Here is a 27,005-nt window from a genome sequence, read left to right on the forward strand (position 1 = left end):
ATCTACTACTCATGTGAAGTTCAGACTAAGTGCTATTGCATTGTCTTGTAATCTTGCGTTTGTTGATTATGCAAATCTACTGTGTTGACTGGTCCTTTAAACTAATGTTTGTATTGATCCTCAGTTAAGCACCGAATTGCAAAAGACCAACTTACAAAATAAATGTTTTGAAATCCTTATGAACAATAATTTTGTTTATATCCCTAGTGTGCTCAGTATTTTTAAACAACCTATTGAGTGGCCAATCACAGGCCAGATGTGAATGAGTTGTAGCATAAGACAAACTAAAGCATATTTGAGTATGCAGGATAAATGGCAGCCTATGGGTGGGCGTGGAACAAAATAAATATAATTTGCTGGGCTAAATTAGAGGAAATGCAAATAAAATAAAGATTAAATGTATAAAGCATTTTTTTTTACTATCCTAAAACTTTTTATTTGGGGATGGGCTCAACTATTTGCATTCAGAGCAAACGGTTTTAAAAAAGTTTCCAATTTACTTTCAACTGTTATCAGATTTTTATTCTCTTAGTATCCTTTATCAATTTCCGCTGTCCGAAGCACAAATAAATGAATTTAATGGTAATTTAAACATTTTTAACACTGGCTAATTTTAGCTTAATATTTGCTCAGTAAAATCAGTCGGATGGTGCAGCCACTAAAAAGGTCCTGGGGAGACCACTGATAGATAGACAGACAGACAGACAGACAGATAGACAGATAGATAGTCAGACAGACAGACAGACAGACAGACAGATAGATAGTCAGACAGACAGACAGATAGATAGACAGATAGATAGATAGATAGTCAGACAGATAGATAGATATGTTTTTATTAAAGGGACATATAACCCAAACATTTTCTTTCATTCAGATAGAGCAGCAATTTTAAACAAATTTCTAATTTACGTTTATCACATTTTCTTCTTTCTCTTGGCATCTTTTCTTAAAGCACTGATGTAAGCTGAGGAGCGTCCCAGTGGCTGGAGCGCTACATGGTAGCAGTTTTTTTTATCCATTTGCAACAACATTAAAGGGACACTGAACCCAAATTTTTTCATTTGTGAGTCAGATAAAGCAGCAATTTTAAGCAACTTTCTATTTTGCTCCTAATATCAAATTGTCTTCATTCACTTGGTATCTTTATTTGAAATGCAAGAATGTAAGTTAAGATACCGGCCCATTTTTGGTGAACAACCTGGGTTGTTCTTGCTGATTGGTGGATAAATTCATCCACTAATAAAAAAAGTGCTGTCCAAAGTCTGAACCAAAAAAAAGCTTAGATGCCTTCTTTTTAAAATAAAGATAGCAAGAGAATGAAGAAAATTGATAATAGGAGTAAATTAGAACGTTGCTTAAAATTGCTGCTCTATCTGAATCATGAAAGAAAAAATGTGGGTTCAGTGTCCCTTTAAGTAACCATGGGAACAAAGCAGATATGATAATAGAAGTAAATGGGAAACTTTTATAAAACTGTATTCTCTGTCTGAATTGCAAAAGAAAAAATGTCAGGTTTCATGTCCCTTTAAAGTGTCAGTAAACTTTAAAAATAATCTTATATAATTCTGCACATAGTGCATAGTAACATTATATTAGCGCAATCTTTCTAAAACCTAATATTCCCTTTTAATTTAAAAAAAGAAACGGCTGTTTTACAGACCCGCTCTCTGTACTCTGCTGAGCGGGTCTGTTTTATTCACACAGCGCATCAGGCCAGCTGTATAGTCACAGCCCTGCCCGACCGCGCGATAACACTAAGTGCAGCCCGCTCCTGCTTTGTCTGACAGCAGGAGCGAGTTGCACTGTGTATAATGGCGCGGTCGAGCCGGGCTGTGACTATACAGCTGGCCTGATGCGCTGTGTGAATAAAACAGACCCGCTCAGAAGAGCACAGAGAGCGGGTCTGTAAAACAGCCGTTTCTTTCATGTAATTGGCAAGAGTCCATGAGCTAGTGACGTATGGGATATATATTCCTACCAGGAGGGGCAAAGTTTCCCAAACCTCAAAATGCCTATAAATACACCCCTCACCACACCCACAATTCAGTTTTACAAACTTTGCCTCCTATGGAGGTGGTGAAGTAAGTTTGTGCTAAGATTTCTACGTTGATATGCGCTTCTCAGCATTGTTGAAGCCCGATTCCTCTGAGTACAGCGAATGTCAGAGGGACGTGAAGGGAGTATCACCTATTGAATACGATGATTTCTCTAACGGGGGTCTATTTCATGGGTTCTCTCTTATCGGTCGTAGAGATTCATCTCCTACCTCCCTTTTCAGATCGACGATATACTCACAATTTACCATTACCTCTACTAATAACTGTTTTAGTACTGGTTTGGCTATCTGCTATATGTGGATGGGTGTCTTTTGGTAAGTATGTTTTTTATTATTTAAGACACCTCAGCTATGGTTTGGCTCTTTATGCATTTATATAAAGTTCTAAATATATGTATTGTACTTATATTTGCCATGAGTCAGGTTCATGTATTTCCTTCAGCAGACTGTCAGTTTCATATTTGGGGAATTTAAACATTTTAAGAAATTTATTTCTTACCTGGGGTTTTTAATTTTTTTTTCAATTGACTACTTCTTGCTATTGCGGGTATTAGGCCCGCGGGTGCGTCAAATGCTAAACTTTATTGCGTCATTCTTGGCGCGAAATTTTTTTTGGCGTGGAAAAAGTTTATGACGCAACTTAATTTTCCGGCGTCATACGTGACGCCAAGACCTTTCACTCTGCGGCGTCATTAGTGACGCGAGTATGTCATTTCCGGTTATTTTTGGGGCCAAAAAAGTTTACGTTACGTTGTGCGTCATACTTGGCACCAAATTTTTTTCATTATTTCAATACCCCATTGATGTTTGCCTCTTGCTTTTTTCTCTATCAGAGGCCTATGCTTTTGCATTTTTTCCCATTCCTGAAACTGTCATATAAGGAAATAGATAATTTTGCTTTATATGTTGTTTTTTTCTCTTACATTGAGCAAGATGTCCCAATCTGATCTTGCCTCAGAAGTTTCTGCTGGAACATTGCTGCCTGACATCGGTTCTACCAAAGCTAAGTGCATTTGTTGTAAAAGTGTAGAAATTATTCCACCAAATGTCATTTGTAATAGTTGTCATGATAAACTTTTACATGCAGATAGTGTTTCCATCAGTAATAGTACATGTTCCTTCAACTTCTAATGTACATGATATACCTGTAAATTTTAAACAATTTGTTTCTGATTCTATCCTGAAGGCTTTGTCTGCATTTCCACCTTCTAATAAACGTAAAAGGTCTTTTAAAACTTCTCATTTAGCTGATGAAATTTCAAATGACCAGCAACATAATAATTTATCCTCTTCTGATGAGGATCTATCTGATTCAGAAGATCCTTCGTCAGACATTGACACAGACAAATCTACTTATTTATTTAAAATAGAGTATATGCGTTCTTTATTAAAAGAAGTGTTAATTACTTTGGATATTGAGGTAACCAGTCCTATTGACGTTCAGTCTAATAAACATTTAAATGCTGTTTTTAAACCTCCTGTGGTTTCCCCGGGGGTTTTTCCTATTCCTGAGGCTATTTCTGATATGATTTATAGGGAATGGAATAAGCCAGGTACTTCTTTTATTCCTTATTCAAGGTTTAAAAAATTGTATCCTTTACCAGCAAAATCTATAGAGTTTGGGAAAAAATCCCCAAAGTTGATGGGGCTATTTCTACTCTCGCTAAACGTACCACTATTCCTATGGAAGATAGTACTTCCTTTAAGAATCCTTTAGATAGGAAGCTTGAATCTTATCTAAGGAAGGCCTATTTATATTCAGGTCATCTTCTCAGACCTGCTATTTCTTTGGCTGATGTTGCGGCTGCCTCAACTTTTTGGTTGGAGAATTTAGCTCAACGAGAATTGGATCCTGACATATCTAGCATTACTCGCTTACTGCAACATGCTAATAATTTTATTTGTGATGCCATTTTTGATATTATCAAAATTGATGTTAGATCCATGTCTTTAGCTGTATTAGCTAGAAGAGCTTTATGGCTTAAATCTTGTAATGCTGATATGACATCTAAATCTAGATTACTATCTCTTTCTTTCCAAGGTAATAATTTATTTGGTTCTCAGTTGGATTCTATTATTTCAACTATCACTGGAGGAAAAGGAGTTTTTTTTTGCCTCAGGATAAAAAACCTAAGGGTAAATCTAAGGCTTCTAACCGTTTTCGTTCCTTTCGTCAGAATAAGGAACAAAAACTCAATACTCCTCCCAAGGAATCTGCTTCCAGTTGGAAGCCTTCCTCAAATTGGAATAAATCCAAGCCATTTAGGAAACCAAAGTCTGCCCCTAAGTCTGCATGAAAGTGCGGCCCTCATTCCAGCTCAGCTGGTAGGGGGCAGATTAAGGTTTTTCAAGGATTTTTGGATAAAATCTGTCCAAAATCATTGGATTCAGAGCATTGTCTCTCAAGGGTATCGAATAGGATTCAAAGTAAGACCTCCTGTGAGAAGATTTTTTCTCTCATGCATCCCTGTAAATCCAATAAAAGCTCAGGCTTTTCTAAAGTGTGTTTCAGACCTGGAGTCTTCAGGGGTTATCATGCCAGTTCCTCCTCAGGAACAAGGTTTGTGGTTTTATTCAAACCTATTCATTGTACCAAAGAAAGAAAATTTGTTCAGATCAGTTCTGGATCTGAAAATTTTGAATCGTTATGTAAGAGTACCAACTTTCAAGATGGTGACTATAAGGACTATTCTGCCTTTTGTTCAGCAAGGACATTATATGTCCACAATTGACTTGCAGGATGCATACCTTCATATTCCGATTCATCCAGAACACTATCAGTTTTTGAGATTCTCTTTTCTAGACAAGCATTACCAACTTGTTGCTCTTCCATTTGGCCTAGCAACAGCTCCAAGAATCTTTTCAAAGGTTCTGGGTGCCCTACTATCTGTAATCAGAGAACAGGGTATTGCGGTGTTTACTTATTTGGACGATATCTTGGTACTAGCTCAGTCTTTACATACTGCAGAATCTCACACGAATCAACTAGTGTTGGAGGATCAATTTACCAAAAAGTTTCTTGATTCCTCAGACAAGGGTCACCTTTTTAGGTTTCCAGATAGATTCAGTGTCCATGACTCTGTCTCTAACAGACAAGAGACGTTTAAAATTGGTGGCAGCATGCTGGCACCTTCAGTCTGTCATTCCCTTCAGTGGCTATGTGCATGGAAGTTTTAGGTCTCATGACTGCAGCACTGTATGCGATCCACTTTGCTCGTTTTCACATGAGACCTCTCCAGCTTTGCATGCTGAGTCAATGGTGCAGGGATTATTCAAAGATATCACAATTAATATCCTTGAATCCCAATGTACGACACTCTCTGACATGGTGGATAGATCACCATCGTTTGGTTCAAGGGGCCTCTTTTGTTCGGCCAATCTGGACTGTGATCTCAACAGATGCGATTCTTTCAGGTTGGGGAGCTGTTTGGGGATCTCTGACAGCACAAGGGGTTTGGAAATCTCAAGAGGCGAGATTACCAATAAATATTTTAGAATTCCGTGCAATTCTCAGGGCTCTTCAGTTTTGGCCTCTGCTAAAGAGAGAACCGTTCATTTGTTTTCAGACAGACAATATCACAACTGTGGCTTATGTCAATCATCAGGGTAGGACTCACAGTCCCCAAGCTATGAAAGAAGTATCTCGGATACGTGCGCGGAATCCAGCTCCTGTCTAATCTCTGCGGTGCATATCCCAGGTGTAGACAATTGGGAGGCGGATTATCTCAGCCGCCAGACTTTACATCCAGGGGAGTGGTCTCTCCATCCAGATGTATTTTCTCAGATTGTTCAGATGTGGGGTCTTCCAGAGATAGATCTCATGGCCTCTCATCTAAACAAGAAACTTCTCAGATACCTGTCCAGGTCCAGGGATGTTCAGGCGGAAGCAGTGGATGCACTGACACTTCCTTGGTGTTACCTTCCTGCTTACATCTTCCCGCCTCTAGTTCTCCTTCCAAGAGTGATCTCCAAAATCATCATGGAACAGTCTTTTGTCTTGCTGGTGGCTCCAGCATGGCCACACAGATTTTGGTATGCGGATCTGGTGCGGATGTCCAGTTGCCCGCCTTGGCCACTTCCGTTACGGCCGGACCTACTATCTCAAGGTCCGTTTTTCCATTAGGATCTCAAATCATTAAATTTGAAGGTGTGGAAATTGAACGCTTTCTCTGACTCAGTCATTAATACTATGTTACAAGCTCGTAAATCTGTCTCTAGAAAGATTTATTATAGAGTTTGGAAGACTTACATTTCATGGTGTTCTCATAAATTCTCCTGGCATTCTTTTAGAATTCCTAGAATTTTACAGTTCCTTCAGGATGATTTGGATAAGGGTTTGTCTGCAAGTTCCTTGAAAGGACAAATCTCAGCTCTTTCTGTTTTATTTCACAGAAAGATTGCTATACTTCCTGATATTCACTGTTTTGTACAGGCTTTAGTTCGTATGAAGCCTGTCATTAAATCAATTTCTCCTCCTTGGAGTCTTAATTTGGTTCTGAAGACGTTACAGGCTCCTCCATTTGAGCCTATGCATTCTTTGGACATTAAACTACTTTCTTTTACTTTTTTTACTTTTTTTACTTTCATGGAAAGTGTTGTTCCTTTTGGCCATCTCTTCTGCTAGAAAGAGTTTCTGAGTTATCTGCTCTTTCTTGTGAATCTCCTTTTCTGATTTTTCATCAGGATAAGGCAGTTTTGCGGACTTCTTTTCAATTTTTACCTAAGGTTGTGAATTCTAACAACATTAGTAGAGAAATTGTTGTCCCTTCTTTATGTCCTAATCCTAAGAATTCTTTGGAGAGATCCTTACATTCTTTGGATGTGGTAAGAGCTTTTAAATATTATGTGGAAGCTACTAAAGATTTCAGGAAGACTTCTAGTCTATTTGTTTTATCTTCTGGTCCTAGGAAAGGTCAGAAGACTTCTGCTAGTTCCTTGGCGGTTTTTATTTTTATTCCCTCCCTCTCTAGTGACTCTTGAGTGGAAGACTCCACATCTTGGGTATTGATATCCCATATGTCACTAACTCATGGACTCTTGCCAATTACATGAAAGAAAACATAATTTATGTAAGAACTTACCTGATAAATTCATTTCTTTCATATTGGCAAGAGTCCATGAGGCCCACCCTTTTTATGGTGGTTATAATTTTTTGTATAAAGCACAATTATTTCCAAATTTCCTTTGTTGATGCTTTCTACTCCTTTCTTTATCACCCCACTGCTTGGCTATTCGTTAAACTGAATTGTGGGTGTGGTGAGGGGTGTATTTATAGGCATTTTGAGGTTTGGGAAACTTTGCCCCTCCTGGTAGGATTGTATATCCCATATGTCACTAGCTCATGGACTCTTGCCAATATGAAAGAAATTAATTTATCAGGTAAGTTCTTACATAAATTATGTTGGTTTTTTTTTAAATTAAAAGGGAATATTAGGTTTTATAAAGATTGCGCTAATATAATGTTATATAATTCTGCACTATGTGCAGATTATATAACATTATTTTTGAGGTTTACTGTCCCTCTAAGTTGAAGAACCATTAATTAGAACACAAGTTACATGATACCTTGTTAGCAGGACATAAGAACTAACTCTGTATGAGATGAGGATTACAGTCCAGTCGCACACACCGTAGGATCCGTGCAGCTTCATTAAGAGAATGGATAAACTGCGCCAGCTTTGTGTTTCACGGTTATTTTATATTGCAGATTTAATATTTCTTGAACGCAGAAAAATACAAAATGATTCAGTTGAAACGGCACTTTGTGTTTTGTGTTCCTCTAAATCCTGGTTGTCTGGTCATGTTTGTCTGTAGAATTCTTATTTTGTGTGATATTCTGCTTTTTTCTATTAGGTTTAATAATGACTGTCAGCAAACCGTGCTACTTTGGAAACCTCCTGCTGGGAATTGTAGGTGTAGACGTTAACTTGGCTTATATACTGGAAGACGTCACGTATTATCAGGACTCGCTGGCATCCTACACATTTCTGATAGACAACAAAGGTACTTTGTTTATATGTAGGAGTTTACATTTGTGTTGTTTGTAACTAAATACGAATATTGTTTTACTCCATCCATGTATTTATTTTATGGAATAAAAAGAAGGGATGGTGGCTCAAAGGTTATCAGGCAGCAGCTGTTAAAAACCGGTCTTCCAACTTAACATATTTGCTTCTAAACCAGGTAATTATTAAATGTACTTCTACAGAAGTGATTCTCTGAAACAGATCAAACGGCCGATAGACCAACCTGTTAGGCAAACAACGTTATTGCTGTGAGGCTGGCAGACTAACTGCGGTTTTGTAACAAAGCCAAATACTAAAGTAATCACAGGACAATGCATTAGACGCTGGGAGATGTTCTGTCACACATATCATTTAAGTTAGTTTTAAAGGGACAGTAAACAGCTTGAGATTTAATAAAATGTTCAGTTATGTGTAATGAAAGAACATTGCAGTGTACTTTCATTATTTATTTTCATCCCTTTTCGTGTAGTTTAGCACTGAAAATTCTGGATTCTCTAATTCTCAGAACGTAAAATGCAGTCTGCTGAATTATCAAGGCCAACTCTGCTACATACCTGTCCCTAATTGGCTTTAGCTGATAACAACGGCAAAACAATTTATTTTATACTGTTATAACAGCAGCTAGCCATGTCTGCAGACTAAAGCCCAGATTGGCAAGCAAGTTTGGCTATTGATAAATAAATGCAAGTAACAATATCTTTGTTTTAAAAAGGTTTATTTTTGGCTGATATGATGTTCTATAGAAGCACAACAGAAAGGTCTTGTAATTACAAAGTGTTCGCTGTCCCGTTAAACAAATCGTTTGTCTCCCTAGTCAAGAGACGTATTATACAACTTGCTATGCCCATTCTTTCTGCATCGCTGGATATTTGTTTTCTTTTTTTTTTCAAATTTAAAGGGGCATGGAAGTTGGGGGAAAAAACTTTCAGGACTTTTTGATGCTATAAAAATAAACAATGGTGATTAATTAAAACTCACATTCATTTTCTAAAAATGTACAATTTTACTTTTCTCTTATTATTGTTTGTTGAAACTTAACTTCTTTCCATGACGGTGTACTCAAATATGCTCCGGAGTGTGCATGTGTTGAGCACTGTATGGCAGCAATGCTCTTCATATAGCTTGTCACATGCTCACTCCTGAGCCTAGCTGAGTATGCTCCATGGAAAGAGCTAGGTTCCATCAAATGATACAAAAAGAGGTAGATAAGATATTAGTGATGAATTGTAAAGTGCAAGCAAATTATAAAAAAAAACTAGAGATGTGACTGTCATATAGATTAAGGTAGCCAGTCAAATTGTGCACAAGCCGTTCGTTGCATTTTAGGCAGATGTTGATTTACAGAGGCGTTGTAGTAACGTTCTTCCTTTTGGCTGTGTAACTGATAGCATCTCAGAGTCTATTGCATTTTTGTATGCGTGTTCCTGTCCAGAACAAACCATATTTTGGCTTGCAGAGGCATGTCCCTCTCCACCAATAAAGTTGTGGGATGTGTTTTTATCAATCAATGGGTATTCGCACAACTGATACTGGAGTATTGCATTTATCACTTTTTTTCAAGGCAAAAAACAATGTTTTCTGCTTGGTGAAATTTTCTTCTTTAAAGGGACAGTTCACTGTAAAGTTGTTTTTTTCCTGAATGTGTTCCCCATGACTTGTTATACCAGCTGCAGCGTATAAAATGTATGAGAAATTGCTCATTTACGCTTCTTTCTGCAAAAGAAATAGCTGGATTTGCTCTTTGAAACCACAGCCCATCAAAATAGGTTAATCTTGGTGACAGATCAGATCTTATCACTCAAATGCTTCCCTTTCTTATCTCTGTCTCTGTACAAAACTTAGAAAGAACAATTGAAAGTTTTATCTCTTCCACCTCCCTCTGTGAGTGTAATTTATTCTACTCGCTAAGTTTACATATTTCCCTATACCTAGGTATAGAAACTTCAGTATAGGTTGGGATATACTACAGGCTAAATCGGCTATTTCAAATGCCAAAATAAAGGCTAAAGAGCTATTTGTAAACCATTTAATACACTCCAGCAGGTAAAATGGATCAATGGGATCAAATTAAAAGAGAGAACGTTTTTTGGGTAAACTGTCACTTTCAATATGCATGATAAAAACGTTTTGCATACAATGTCCCTTTGAGTTAGAGTAAGGGTGTCCAAACTTTTTATTCATTGGGCCAGTCAGTTACAATGGGGTTGTCTGTGTTCCAAATCACCTTGTGCTCAGACTTCTGCTTAAAATAACTCCTCAAAATGAAATTTGATTACAGTCAATTTTCTAATTTAAAAAGAAATACACAAGATGCTATTTACTATTAATAAATTCAATTGGAATATATTCTATTCAGATGTACCAAGTTTGGACCAAATACATTTAGGATTAACCTGATAAGAAGCGTGTAACTGTGCTAAGGGTCACACTATTGGAGAGTCCTAGGGGCCAGTGTTTGAACAACTGTAAATTAATTGGATTAACAACGCACAGTTCACAAACACGGTTATGATTGGTTGCACTGTTAAGCCCTAGTTTCTATTGCTGTGGTAAACTGTGTAAAACTTTAGTAAACAAGTATATCCATTAAAGCCTATGGAAATATTTTATGCTACCACTAGTTTACACAGTATACAGCAGCAATGGAAACTAGACCTTAGCATATCGGGAGATTTTCTTTACCTGATTTTTTTTTTTAGTGTTTTAGCCCTTTTCATGCAATTATAAACCCCCTCAAATGATTGCGTTAAATCATTTATTGTGTCATTTTTAAACGTACTTTTGTCATATACAGGTAGCCCTCAGTTTACGCCGGGGTTAGGTTCCAGAAGGAATGGTTGTAAATCGAAACCGTTGTAAATTGAAACCCAGTTTATAATGTAAGTCACTGGGAAGTGAGGTAGTTAGGTTCCAGGCCCCTCTCAAAATTGTCATAAGTAACACCTAATACATTATTTTTAAAGCTTTGAAATGAAGACTTTTAATGCTAAACAGCATTATAAACCTAATAAATTAATCACACACCACAGATTTCACTTTCACTTTCTATGCATTCCAATCTGGACTGATTTATAGAGAGGAAGATCTTGTTCCTTTGAAATCTGCTCGATAGCTCAGGTCTGGTTAAACTGATTAATTTCAGCTTGCTTGGCTTTGCTGCAACACAAGCGGACAGCTCCACCTACTAGCTATTTTAATCAATGCACTGCTTCTCAATGCTTTTCAATAGCAGTCACATGACTGGAAAAAAAGGTTGTTATTCTGAAACGGTGCAAATTGAACCGTTGTAAACCGAGGGCCACCTGTATATAAATATACATGTAGGAAATCATTCATCCAAACTGTTTGGGACCAGAAAATGTTTGAATTTTGGAATATTTTTTATATATCTGCATCTCTAAAACGTGACCACGTGTAAACATGTCATTTAGACAATATTTACTTATTATAATACAGCTTATACATGTAACCTAAAGGTAGTTTTATATCATGTTTATACACAGCACCCTCAGACAGACAGTACAGTAATCAGACAGTAATATTTATATGTTATATAATACAGCTTATACATGTAACCTAAAAGTAGTTTTATATCATGTTTATACACAGCACCCTCAGACAGACAGTACTGTAATCAGACAGTAATATTTATATGTTATATAATACAGCTTATACATGTAACCTAAAGGTAGTTTTATATCATGTTTATACACAGCACCCTCAGACAGACAGTACTGTAATCAGACAGTAATATTTATATGTTATATAATACAGCTTTTACATGTAACCTAAAGGTAGTTTTATATCATGTTTATACACAGCACCCTCAGACAGACAGTACAGTAATCAGACAGGTAATATTTATATGTTATATAATACAGCTTATACATGTAACCTAAAGGTAGCTTTATATCATGTTTATACACAGCACCCTCATACAGACAGTACAGTAATCAGACAGTAATATTTATGTTATATAATACAGCTTATACATGTAACCTAAAGGTAGTTTTATATCATGTTTATACACAGCACCCTCAGACAGACAGTACTGTAATCAGACAGTAATATTTATATGTTATATAATACAGCTTATACATGTAACCTAAAGGTAGTTTTATATCATGTTTATACACAGCACCCTCATATAGACAGTACAGTAATCAGACAGTAATATTTATATGTTATATAATACAGCTTATACATGTAACCTAAAGGTAGTTTTATATCATGTTTATACACAGCACCCTCAGACAGACAGTACTGTAATCAGACAGGTAATATTTATATGTTATATAATACAGCTTATACATGTAATCTACAGGTAGTTTTATATCATGTTTATACACGGCACCCTCAGACAGACAGTAATCAGACAGTAATATTTATATGTTATATAATACAGCTTATACATGTAACCTAAATGTAGTTTCTCCAACATAGGTGTGTCCGGTCCACGGCGTCATCCTTACTTGTGGGATATTCTCTTCCCCAACAGGAAATGGCAAAGAGCCCAGCAAAGCTGGTCACATGATCCCTCCTAGGCTCCGCCTTCCCCAGTCATTCTCTTTGCCGTTGTACAGGCAACATCTCCACGGAGATGGCTTAGAGTTTTTTGGTGTTTAACTGTAGTTTTTATTCTTCAATCAAGAGTTTGTTATTTTAAAATAGTGCTGGTATGTACTATTTACTCTGAAACAGAAAAGTGATGAAGATTTCTGTTTGTAAGAGGAAAATGATTTTAGCAACCGTTACTAAAATCGATGGCTGTTTCCACACAGGACTGTTGAGAGGAATTAACTTCAGTTGGGGGAAACAGTGAGCAGACTTTTGCTGCTTGAGGTATGACACATTTCTAACAAGACGATGTAATGCTGGAAGCTGTCATTTTCCCTATGGGATCCGGTAAGCCATTTTTATTACATAAGAATAAAGGGCTTCACAAGGGCTTTTAAGACTGGTAGACATTTTCTGGGCTAAAACGATTGATATATAAGCATTTTTAATACTTCATAGCTTTGAGGAATTATTTTATTCTTGGGAATTATGTAAAATAACCGGCAGGCACTGTATTGGACACCTTATTCTCTAGGGGCTTTCCCTAATCATAGGCAGAGCCTCATTTTCGCGCCTCTATTGCGCACTTGTTTTTGGGAAGCATGACATGCAGATGCATGTGTGAGGAGCTCTGATACATAGAAAAGGCTTTCTGAAGGCGTCATTTGGTATCGTATTCCCCTTTGGGCTTGGTTGGGTCTCAGCAAAGCAGATACCAGGGACTGTATAGGGGTTAAATATAAAAACGGCTCCGGTTCCGTTATTTTAAGAGTTAAAGCTTTCAAATTTGGTGTGCAATACTTTTAAGGCTTTAAGACACTGGTGAAATTTTGGTGAATTTTGAACAATTCCTTCATACTTTTTCACATTTGCAGTAATAAAGTGTGTTCAGTTTAAAATTTAAAGTGACAGTAACGGTTTTATTTTAAAACGTTTTTTGTACTTTGTTATCAAGTTTATGCCTGTTTAACATGTCTGAACTACCAGATAGACTGTGTTCTGTATGTGGGGAAGCCAAGGTTCCTTCTCATTTAAATAGATGTGATTTATGTGACACAAAATTTAGAGAAAATGATGCCCAAGATGATTCCTCAAGTGAGGGGAGTAAGCATGGTACTGCATCATCCCCTCCTTCGTCTACGCCAGTCTTGCCCACACAGGAGGCCCCTAGTACATCTAGTGCGCCAATACTCCTTACTATGCAACAATTAACGGCTGTAATGGATAATTCTATCAAAAACATTTTAGCCAAAATGCCCACTTATCAGCGAAAGCGCGACTGCTCTGTTTTAGAAAATACGGAAGAGCATGAGGACGCTGATGATATTGGTTCTGAAGTGCCCCTACACCAGTCTGAGGGGGCCAGGGAGGTTTTGTCTGAGGGAGAAATTTCAGATTCAGGGAAAATTTCTCAACAAGCTGAACCTTATGTGATTACATTCAAATTTAAATTGGAACATCTCCGCGCTCTGCTTAAGGAGGTGTTATCTACTCTGGATGATTGTGAGAATTTGGTCATTCCAGAGAAATTATGTAAGATGGACAAGTTCCTAGAGGTCCCGGGGCCCCCCGAAGCTTTTCCTATACCCAAGCGGGTGGCGGATATTGTAAACAAAGAATGGGAAAGGCCCGGCATACCTTTCGTCCCTCCCCCTATATTCAAGAAATTGTTTCCTATGGTCGACCCCAGAAAGGACTTATGGCAGACAGTCCCCAAGGTTGAGGGGGCGGTTTCTACTCTAAACAAACGCACCACTATACCCATAGAAGATAGTTGTGCTTTCAAAGATCCTATGGATAAAAAATTAGAGGGTTTGCTTAAAAAGATGTTTGTTCAGCAAGGTTACCTTCTACAACCAATTTCATGCATTGTTCCTGTCACTACAGCAGCGTGTTTCTGGTTCGATGAACTAGAAAAGGCGCTCAATAAAGAGAGGAGATTTTGGACAGAATCCATGCTCTCAAATTGGCTAACTCTTTCACCTTAGACGCCACTTTGCAATTGGCTAGATTAGCGGCTAAAAATTCTGGGTTTGCTATTGTGGCGCGCAGAGCGCTTTGGCTAAAATCTTGGTCAGCGGATGCGTCTTCCAAGAATAAATTGCTTAACATTCCTTTCAAGGGGAAAACGCTGTTTGGCCCTGACTTGAAAGAGATTATTTCTGATATCACTGGGGGTAAGGGCCACGCCCTTCCTCAGGATAGGTCTTTCAAGGCTAAAAATAAACCAAATTTTCGTCCCTTTCGCAGAAACGGACCAGCCCCAAGTACTACATCCTCTAAGCAAGAGGGTAATACTTCTCAAGCCAAGCCAGCCTGGAGGCCAATGCAAGGCTGGAACAAAGGTAAGCAGGCCAAGAAACCTGCCACTGCTACCAAAACAGCATGAGATGTTGGCCCCCGATCCGGGACCGGATCTGGTGGGGGGCAGACTCTCTCTCTTCGCTCAGGCTTGGGCAAGAGATGTTCTGGATCCTTGGGCGCTGGAAATAGTCTCCCAAGGTTATCTTCTGGAATTCAAGGGGCTTCCCCCAAGGGGGAGGTTCCACAGGTCTCAATTGTCTTCAGACCACATAAAAAAACAGGCATTCTTACATTGTGTAGAAGACCTGTTAAAAATGGGAGTGATTCATCCTGTTCCATTAGGAGAACAAGGGAAGGGGTTCTACTCCAATCTGTTCATAGTTCCCAAAAAAGAGGGAACATTCAGACCAATCTTAGATCTCAAGATCCTAAACAAGTTTCTCAAGGTTCCATCGTTCAAAATGGAAACCATTCGAACAATTCTTCCTTCCATCCAGGAAGGTCAATTCTTGACCACGGTGGATTTAAAGGATGCGTATCTACATATTCCTATCCACAAGGAACATCATCGGTTCCTAAGGTTCGCCTTTCTGGACAAGCATTACCAGTTTGTGGCACTTCCGTTCGGATTAGCCACTGCTCCAAGAATTTTCACAAAGGGACTGGGGTCCCTTCTAGCGGTGCTAAGACCAAGGGGCATTGCAGTAGTACCTTACTTGGACGACATTCTGATTCAAGCGTCGTCCCTTCCACAAGCAAAGGCTCACACGGACATCGTCCTGGCCTTTCTCAGATCTCACGGGTGGAAAGTGAACGTAGAAAAAAGTTCTCTATCTCCGTCAACAAGAGTTCCCTTCTTGGGAACAATAATAGACTCCTTAGAAATGAGGATTTTTTTGACAGAGGCCAGAAAATCAAAACTTCTAAACTCTTGTCAAGTACTTCATTCTGTTCCTCTTCCTTCCATAGCGCAGTGCATGGAAGTAATAGGTTTGATGGTCGCGGCAATGGACATAGTTCCTTTTGCGCGAATTCATCTGAGACCATTACAACTGTGCATGCTCAGTCAGTGGAATGGGGATTATACAGACTTGTCTCCGACGATACAAGTAGATCAGAGGACCAGAGATTCACTCCGTTGGTGGCTGTCCCTGGACAACCTGTCACAGGGGATGAGCTTCCGCAGACCAGAGTGGGTCATTGTCACGACCGACGCCAGTCTGGTGGGCTGGGGCGCGGTCTGGGGACTCCTGAAAGCTCAGGGTCTTTGGTCTCGGGAAGAATCTCTTCTCCCGATAAATATTCTGGAACTAAGAGCGATATTCAATGCTCTCAAGGCTTGGCCTCAGCTAGCAAAGGCCAAATTCATACGGTTTCAATCGGACAACATGACGACTGTTGCGTACATCAACCATCAGGGGGGAACAAGGAGTTCCCTGGCGATGGAAGAAGTGACCAAAATCATTCATTGGGCGGAGTCTCACTCCTGCCACTTGTCTGCAATCCACATTCCAGGAGTGGAAAATTGGGAAGCGGATTTTCTGAGTCGTCAGTCATTTCATCCGGGGGAGTGGGAACTCCATCCGGAAATCTTTGCCCAAATTACTCAGTTGTGGGGCAGTCCAGACATGGATCTGATGGCCTCTCGTCAGAACTTCAAGGTTCCTTGCTACGGGTCCAGATCCAGGGATCCCAAGGCGACTCTAGTAGATGCACTAGTAGCACCTTGGACCTTCAAACTAGCGTATGTATTCCCACCGTTTCCTCTCATCCCCAGGCTGGTAGCCAGGATCTATCAGGAGAGGGCATCTGTGATCTTGATAGCTCCTGCGTGGCCACGCAGGACTTGGTATGCAGACCTGGTGAATATGTCATCGGCTCCACCATGGAAGCTACCTTTGAGACGGGACCTTCTTGTTCAAGGTCCGTTCGAACATCCGAATCTGGTCTCACTCCAACTGACTGCTTGGAGATTGAACGCTTGATTTTATCAAAGCGAGGGTTCTCAGATTCTGTCATTGATACTCTTGTTCAGGCCAGAAAGCCTGTAACTAGAAAAATTTACCATAAAATATGGAAAAAATATATCTGTTGGTGTGAATCTAAAGGATTCCCATGGAACAAGATAAAAATTCCTAAGATTCTATCCTTTCTACAAGAGGGTTTGGAGAAAGGATTATCTGCAAGTTCTTTGAAGGGACAGATTTCTGCTTTATCTGTTTTACTTCACAAAAAGCTGGCGGCTGTGCCAGATGTTCAAGCTTTTGTTCAGGCTCTGGTTAGAATCAAGCCTGTTTACAAACCTTTGACTCCTCCTTGGAGTCTCAATTTAGTTCTTTCAGTTCTTCAGGGGGTTCCGTTTGAACCCTTACATTCCGTTGATATTAAGTTATTATCTTGGAAAGTTTTGTTTTTGGTTGCAATTTCTTCTGCTTGAAGAGTTTCAGAGTTATCTGCTCTGCAGTGTTCTCCTCCTTATCTGGTGTTCCATGCAGATAAGGTGGTTTTGCGTACTAAACCTGGTTTTCTTCCGAAAGTTGTTTCTAACAAAAACATTAACCAGGAGATAGTCGTGACTTCTTTGTGTCCGAATCCAGTTTCAAAGAAGGAACGTTTGTTGCACAATTTGGATGTAGTTCGTGCTCTAAAATTCTATTTAGATGCTACAAAGGATTTTAGACAAACATCTTCCTTGTTTGTTGTTTATTCTGGTAAAAGGAGAGGTCAAAAAGCAACTTCTACCTCTCTCTCTTTTTGGCTTAAAAGCATCATCAGATTGGCTTACGAGACTGCCGGACGGCAGCCTCCTGAAAGAATCACAGCTCATTCCACTAGGGCCGTGGCTTCCACATGGGCCTTCAAGAACGAGGCTTCTGTTGATCAGATATGTAAGGCAGCGACTTGGTCTTCACTGCACACTTTTACTAAATTTTACAAATTTGATACTTTTGCTTCTTCTGAGGCTATTTTTGGGAGAAAGGTTTTGCAAGCCGTGGTGCCTTCCATCTAGGTGACCTGATTTGCTCCCTCCCTTCATCCGTGTCCTAAAGCTTTGGTATTGGTTCCCACAAGTAAGGATGACGCCGTGGACCGGACACACCTATGTTGGAGAAAACAGAATTTATGTTTACCTGATAAATTACTTTCTCCAACGGTGTGTCCGGTCCACGGCCCGCCCTGGTTTTTTTAATCAGGTCTGATAATTTATTTTCTTTAACTACAGTCACCACGGTATCATATGATTTCTCCTATGCAAATATTCCTCCTTTACGTCGGTCGAATGACTGGGGAAGGCGGAGCCTAGGAGGGATCATGTGACCAGCTTTGCTGGGCTCTTTGCCATTTCCTGTTGGGGAAGAGAATATCCCACAAGTAAGGATGACGCCGTGGACCGGACACACCGTTGGAGAAAGTAATTTATCAGGTAAACATAAATTCTGTTTTTATATCATGTTTATACACAGCACCCTCAGACAGACAGTACTGTAATCAGACAGGTAATATTTATATGTTATATAATACAGCTTATGCATGTAACCTAAAGGTAGTTTTATATCAGTTTATACACAGCACCCTCAGACAGACAGTACTGTAATCAGACAGTAATATTTATATGTTATATAATACAGCTTATACATGTAACCTAAAGGTAGTTTTATATCATGTTTATACACAGCACCCTCAGACAGTACAGTACAGTAATATTTATATGTTATATAATACAGCTTATACATGTAACCTAAAGGTAGTTTTATATCATGTTTATACACAGCACCCTCAGACAGTACAGTAATCACACAGTAATATTTATATGTTATATAATGCAGCTTATACATGTAACCTAAAGGTAGTTTTATATCATGTTTACACACAGCACCCTCAGACAGACAGTACTGTAATCAGACAGGTAATATTTATATGTTATATAATACAGCTTATACATGTAACCTAAAGGTAGTTTTATATCATGTTTATACACAGCACCCTCAGACAGACAGTTCTGTAATCAGACAGTAATATTTATATGTTATATAATACAGCTTATACATATAACCTAAAGGTAGTTTTATATCAGTTTATACACAGCACCCTCAGACAGACAGTACTGCAATCAGACAGTAATATTTATATGTTATATAATACAGCTTATACATGTAACCTAAAGGTAGTTTTATATCATGTTTATACACAGCACCATCAGACAGTAATATTTATATGTTATATAATACAGCTTATACATGTAACCTAAAGGTAGTTTATATCATGTTTATACACAGCACCCTCAGACAGACAGTACTGTAATCAGACAGGTAATATTTATATGTTATATAATACAGCTTATACATGTAACCTAAAGGTAGTTTTATATCATGTTTATACACAGCACCCTTTAGACAGACAGTACTGTAATCAGACAGGTAATATTTATATGTTATATAATACAGCTTATACATGTAACCTAAAGGTAGTTTTATATCAGTTTATACACAGCACCCTTTAGACAGACAGTACTGTAATCAGACAGGTAATATTTATATGTTATATAATACAGCTTATACATGTAACCTACAGGTAGTTTTATATCATGTTTATACACAGCACCCTCAGACAGACAGTACTGTAATCAGACAGGTAATATTTATATGTTATATAATACAGCTTATACATGTGTAACCTAAAGGTAGTTTTATATTATGTTTATACACAGCACCCTCAGACAGACAGTACTGTAATCAGACAGTAATATTTATATGTTATATAATACAGCTTATACATGTAACCTAAAGGTAGTTTTATATCAGTTTATACACAGCACCCTCAGACAGTACAGTAATCAGACAGTAATATTTATATATTATATAATACAGCTTATACATGTAACCTAAAGGTAGTTTTATATCATGTTTATACACAGCACCCTCAGACAGACAGTACAGTAATCAGACAGGTAATATTTATATGTTATATAATACAGCTTATACGTGTAACCTAAAGGTAGTTTTATATCATGTTTATACACAGCACCCTCAGACAGACAGTACTGTAATCAGACAAGTAATATTTATATGTTATATAGTACAGCTTATACATGTAACCTAAAGGTAGTTTTATATCATGTTTATACACAGCACCCTCAGACAGACGGTACAGTACTGTAATCAGACAGGTAATATTTATATGTTATATAATACAGCTTATACATGTAACCTAAAGGTAGTTTTATATCATGTTTATACACAGCACCCTTTAGACAGACAGTACTGTAATCAGACAGGTAATATTTATGTTATATAATACAGCTTATACATGTAACCTAAAGGTAGTTTTATATCATGTTTATACAGAGCACCCTCAGACAGACAGTACAGTAATCAGACAGTAATATTTATATGTTAAATAATACAGCTTATACATGTAACCTAAAGGTAGCTTTATATCATGTTTATAAACAGCACCCTCAGACAGTACAGTACTGTAATCAGACAGGTAATATTTATATGTTATATAATACAGCTTATACATGTAACCTAAAGGTAGTTTTATATCAGTTTATACACAGCACCCTTTAGACAGACAGTACTGTAATCAGACAGGTAATATTTATATGTTATATAATACAGCTTATACATGTAACCTAAAGGTAGTTTTATATCAGTTTATACACAGCACCCTCAGACAGTACAGTAATCAGACAGTAATATTTATATATTATATAATACAGCTTATACATGTAACCTAAAGGTAGTTTTATATCATATTTATACACAGCACCCTCAAACAGACAGTACAGTAATCAGACAGGTAATATTTATATGTTATATAATACAGCTTATACATGTAACCTACAGGTAGTTTTATATCATGTTTATACACAGCACCCTCAGACAGACAGTACAGTAATCAGACAGTAATATTTATATGTTATATAATACAGCTTATACGTGTAACCTAAAGGTAGTTTTATATCATGTTTATACACAGCACCCTCAGACAGACAGTACTGTAATCAGACAGTAATATTTATATGTTATATAATACAGCTTATACATGTAACCTAAAGGTAGTTTTATATCAGTTTATACACAGCACCCTCAGACAGTACTGTAATCAGACAGGTAATATTTATATGTTATATCATACAGCTTATACATGTAACCTAAAGGTAGTTTTATATCAGTTTATACACAGCACCCTCATACAGACAGTACAGTAATCAGACAGTAATATTTATATGTTATATAATACAGCTTATACATGTAACCTAAAGGTAGTTTTATATCAGTTTATACACAGCACCCTCAGACAGACAGTACTGTAATCAGACAGTAATATTTATATGTTATATAATACAGCTTATACATGTAACCTAAAGGTAGTTTTATATCATGTTTATACACAGCACCCTCAGACAGACAGTACTGTAATCAGACAGTAATATTTGTTATATAATACAGCTTATACATGTAACCTAAAGGTAGTTTTATATCATGTTTATACACAGCACCCTCAGACAGACAGTACTGTAATCAGACAGTAATATTTATATGTTATATAATACAGCTTATACATTTAACCTAAAGGTAGTTTTATATCATGTTTATACACAGCACCCTCAGACAGACAGTACTGTAATCAGACAGGTAATATTTATATGTTATATAATACAGCTTATACATGTAACCTAAAGGTAGTTTTATATCATGTTTATACACAGCACCCTCATACAGACAGACAGTACAGTAATCAGACAGGTAATATTTATATGTTATATAATACAGCTTATACATGTAACCTACAGGTAGTTTTATATCATGTTTATACACAGCACCCTCAGACAGACAGTACTGTAATCAGACAGTAATATTTATGTTATATAATACAGCTTATACATGTAACCTAAAGGTAGTTTTATATCATGTTTATACACAGCACCCTCAGACAGACAGTACTGTAATCAGACAGGTAATATTTATATGTTATATAATACAGCTTATACATATAACCTAATGGTAGTTTTATATCATGTTTATACACAGCACCCTTTAGACAGACAGTACTGTAATCAGACAGTAATATTTATATGTTATATAATACAGCTTATACATGTAACCTAAAGGTAGTTTTATATCATGTTTATACACAGCACCCTCAGACAGACAGTACAGTAATCAGACAGGTACTATTTATATGTTATATAATGCAGCTTATACATGTAACCTAAAGGTAGTTTTATATCATGTTTATACACAGCACCCTCAGACAGACAGTACTGTAATCAGACAGTAATATTTATGTTATATAATACAGCTTATACATGTAACCTAAAGGTAGTTTTATATCATGTTTATACACAGCACCCTCATACAGACAGACAGTACAGTAATCAGACAGGTAATATTTATATGTTATATAATACAGCTTATACATGTAACCTAAAGGTAGTTTTATATCATGTTTATACACAGCACCCTCAGACAGTACAGTAATCAGACAGGTAATATTTATATGTTATATAATACAGCTTATACATGTAACCTAAAGGTAGTTTTATATCATGTTTATACACAGCACCCTCAGACAGACAGTACAGTAATCAGACAGTAATATTTATATGTTATATAATACAGCTTATACATGTAACCTAAAGGTAGTTTTATATCATGTTTATACACAGCACCCTCAGACAGACAGTACTGTAATCAGACAGTAATATTTATGTTATATAATACAGCTTATACATGTAACCTAAAGGTAGTTTTATATCATGTGTATACACAGCACCCTCAGACAGACAGTACAGTAATCAGACAGTAATATTTATATGTTATATAATACAGCTTATACATGTAACCTACAGGTAGTTTTATATCATGTTTATACACAGCACCCTCAGACAGACAGACAGTACAGTAATCAGACAGGTAATATGTTGATATACAGGTTATTCATGTAATCTAATGGTACATACTGTTGTATACATAGTACTGTAATTAGAAAGGTAAGTTGTTTTGAATATTAAGGGGCATTATTAGAACATAACAAGAAACCCCCCAAAGATTCAGGTAGAGGTTTGTCACTTAATTGCGGGGTGAAATGGTAGTTTTTAATAATAATAAAAAAAGATATGAATAGAAAAGTTTAGGTTCTGGGTTTTGGAATTCCGGATTTGTACCTGTGTTGGCATTTTGTAAGTCAGTAGTGTAGTAACAGCATAATTATAGGATCTGTAACAGAATTCTTTCAGATATAATTTCCCTTTTTTTGGAAGAAATAAACAAAGGTAAGAGTGTCATATATTTGTCTGACCATTAAACACAGTAGGATGATATAATTAGCAAGTAATAACCCTTAATTTCAAACAAGCATTTGATTTATTTCTGACATTTTTTCCCCATTTCCCAGCAGATGTTGAGTAGGATCTGGTACCTCAGAAAATGTGAATATAAAAATACTGTGCATAATTTTAATTATGGAATTAATTAGAAAGTTGCTTATAATTGCATTCTCTTTCGGAATCCTGAAAGTTTAATTGTGACTTTAGTGTCCTTTTAAACTTTTTTTCTTAAAGGGATATGAAACCCAATTTTTTTCCTTTCATGATTCAGATAGAGCAGCAATTTTAAGCAACGTTCTAATTTATTTCTATTTTTTCTTTGTTCTCTTGGTATCTTTATTTGAAAAAGCAGGAATGTAAGCTTAGGAGCCAGCTCATTTTTGGTTCAGCACCTGGGTAGCACTTGCTAATTGGTGGCTAAATGTACTGATATTTGCTTTGAATACATTATCTCTAGAATTTATTTTGAAACTTTAAGGTTTATAATAAGGAGTTTGTATAGTAGTAACATTGGTACGAAGTATATTATTTTATATTTCTAGGATCAGTTTTTCTGACCATTAATATATGCGGCATGTTTTCTAGGGTATACGCTGATGCATCCATTTCTGGCCCGGCCATACTTGTTGACAGAACCTGCACTTCACACAGATATTATACATTATGAAAATATTCCAAAGTTTGCTTTGGTCCGACAAAATATCTTAAGGTGAGTGAGTATAAATGTGTAAGTGTTAGACTTGTGAATGTAAACTCTTAAAGCAGCTTATTGTCTATAAGGGACACATAGTTAAACTATTTATAACTTGAGGTGGGAGATTCTGCAGATGCCTATGACTTTTAGAGAGAACGTGAGAGAGTCAATTACTGGAAACACAGCAAGAGGATAGTATTTTAGCTTTGTGCAAGTACACGACTGAGTAACGTGCCATCATGTACTGTTTTATTTTGTCTGTAAATCACTGTTCAGTGAAATGGTTAAAGGGACAGTCTCCTCATTTTTTTTTTCATTTAAGTGGCAAGAGTCCATGAGCTAGTGACGTATGGAATGCATATTCCTACCAGGAGGGGGCAAAGTTTCCCAAACCTCAAAATGCCTATAAATACACCTCCTACCTCACTCATTTTACAAACTTTGCCTCCTAATGGAGGTGGTGAAGCATGATGTGCTTGATTTCGTCTGTGATAGGCGCTTCTGAGCATATTGAAGCTCAGTTCCTCTCTAAGTACAGTGTTTGTCTGAGGGTTGTGAAGGGAGTATTTGCCTAATGATGCCATACATTCGCCTATGGGAAATCTATTCTAGGGCTCTCTGTAAATCGGTTGCAGGGATTCATCTGCTGCCTCCCTTTACAGATTGACATTATACTCCTCTACCATTACCTCTGCTGATACGTTTCAGTACTGGTTTGGCTGTCTGCTATATGTGGATGGGTGTCTTACACGGTCAGTATATATTATTTTTTAAAACACTCTCAGCTATGTTTGGCACTTTATCTTATAAAGTTTTAAATGTATATTGTATATATTTGCCATGAGTCAGGTCTGTGTATTTCCCGTTACAGTCTAACTGTTTCAGCATGGAAATTATGTTTATAGGAGTTTTTAGACCTACCTGGGGTTCCAGTTTACTTGTAACTTGGAGTCTGTTTTTTTCAAATTTTAGCGAGCTTAGGCTCGCGATGACGCAAAATGTTACTTTTTATTGTGACATTTTTGGCACAAAGTCGCGCGTGACGTGAGTCGCGTTATTTCTTGCGACTTTCTTGTTGCAAGTTTTTTTTGTTGTGAAGTCACGCCGGATATGATGTGAGTCGTGTCATTTCACTTGTTTGGGGCCAAAAGTTTTCTCTGTATTTGCGCCTTTCTTGGCGCCAAAATTTGTTATATTAAGTCTCGCCTTTTGCTCTCTGCTCTCATTTGTTCTTCGAGGGCTAGGTTGCTTGCTTTTGATTTTTTTACATTAATTTTATCATAAGCATTTTTTCCCATTCCTGAAACTGTTACTTTAAGGAAATTGGATAATATGCTTAAATGTTATTTTTTCTTTTTTGTTACATTTTGCAAGATGTCTCAGACTGATCCTGTCTCTGATGTTACTGTAGGAACCAAACTGCCTGAAAACATATCTACCAAAGCTAAGTGTGTATGTTGTAAATTAGCTGAACTTACTTCTTCAGCTCAAATATGTGGCACTTGCTATGAGAAATTATTACATGCTGATAATGTTTCTATGTACAAATACATCTACTGTTAAACCTTCACAGTCTAATGAACATGATATTCCTGTAGATATAAAAGATTATATTGCAGGTCTATCCTAACTTCTCATATATCTGATTAATTTTGTATTGATCAAAAGCATACTGAAGTATATTCTGCTGCTGATGAACTCTCTGGCTCAGAGGATTTTACCTCAGAGATTGAAATTGATAAATCTACCTTTCTTTTTAAGATTGAATATATTCGTTCTTTATTAAAGGAAGTATTGTTTACTTTGGATATTGAGGAATCGAGTCCTCTTGATAACAATAATAGAAAACATTTAAATTCTGTTTTTAAAACTTCTGAGGTTACTCCTGATGTTTTTCTTATTCCAAACGCTATTTCTCATATGTTTACTAAGGAATGGTTTAAACTTGGTGCTTCTTTTAACCCTACTTCTAGGTTTAAAAAGCTATATCCTTTACCTGTGGCTAATTTGCAGTTTTGGAAAAAAGTCCCTAAGGTTGATGGGGCTATTTCTACTCTCGCCAAGAGTAATACTATTCCTATGGAAGATAGTACTTCTTTTAAGGATACTTTAGATAGGAAAATTGAATCATATCTTAAAAAAGCATATTTAAATACTGGCTATATTCTTAGACCTGACATTTTTATGGCTGAAGTTGCTGCTGCTTCAACTTTTTGGTTGGACAGTTTAGCTCAACAGTTAATAGATCCTGAATTGTCTAGCATTGTTCTTTTACTTCAACATGCTAATCATTTTATCTGTAATGCTATATTTGATATTAAGATTGATATTAAATCTATGTCTTTAGCTATTCTTACTAGAAGGGCTTTATGGCTTAAATCTTGGAATGCTGATATGGTGTCTAAATCTAGATTACTACCATGAATGATAAAGATAGTAATTTATTTGGTTCTCAATTGGATTCTATTATCTCCACTATCACCGGGGGAAAGGGAGTTTTTCTGCCCCGAGATAAGAAATCTAAGGGTAAATTTAAAGCTCCCAATCGTTTTCGTTCCTTTTGTCTCCAAGTTGGAATAAATCCAAGCCTTATAAAAAAACAAATCCTGTCCCTAAGACTGCATGAAGGTGCGGCCCTCAAACCAGTTCAACTGGTGGGGGCAGATTGAAATTATTTCAACACATTTGAGCAGTTTCTGTTCAAAATGAGTGGATTCAGAATATTGTTTCTCAGGGGTATCTAATAGGTTTCAGAATAAGACCTCCCATGGGAAGATTCTTTCTTTCTTTCTCATGTTCCAACAAACCCTTTGAAGGCTCAGGCATTTCGGAAATGCGTTTCAGACCTAGAGATTTCAGGGGTGACTGTTCCAGTTCCTCTGCAGGAGCAGGGTTTGGGTTTTTATTCAAATCTATTCTTTGTCCCAAAGAAAGAGGATTCGTTCAGACCAATTCTGGATCTGACATTTTTTTAATTGTTTTGCAAGAGTCCCAACTTTCAAGATGGTGACTATAAGGACTACTCTCTTTTGT

The 27,005-nt window shown here is 37.1% G+C and overlaps 1 protein-coding gene across 1 annotated transcript in view; it reads left to right on the forward strand.

Annotated features, from left to right (window-relative positions):
* Nucleotides 1-27,005, forward strand: part of CACHD1 (cache domain containing 1) — a gene marked incomplete in the record, with an annotated part of 574,801 nt that overhangs the window by 325,338 nt on the left and 222,458 nt on the right. The window contains 2 exon segments of the mRNA XM_053693675.1: nucleotides 7,910-8,059; nucleotides 23,864-23,987. Coding sequence (XP_053549650.1) covers nucleotides 7,910-8,059; nucleotides 23,864-23,987 — 274 coding nt within the window.

This window comes from Bombina bombina, chromosome 10 (genome assembly GCF_027579735.1).
Source record: "Bombina bombina isolate aBomBom1 chromosome 10, aBomBom1.pri, whole genome shotgun sequence".
NCBI classification, from domain to species: Eukaryota; Metazoa; Chordata; class Amphibia; order Anura; family Bombinatoridae; genus Bombina; species Bombina bombina.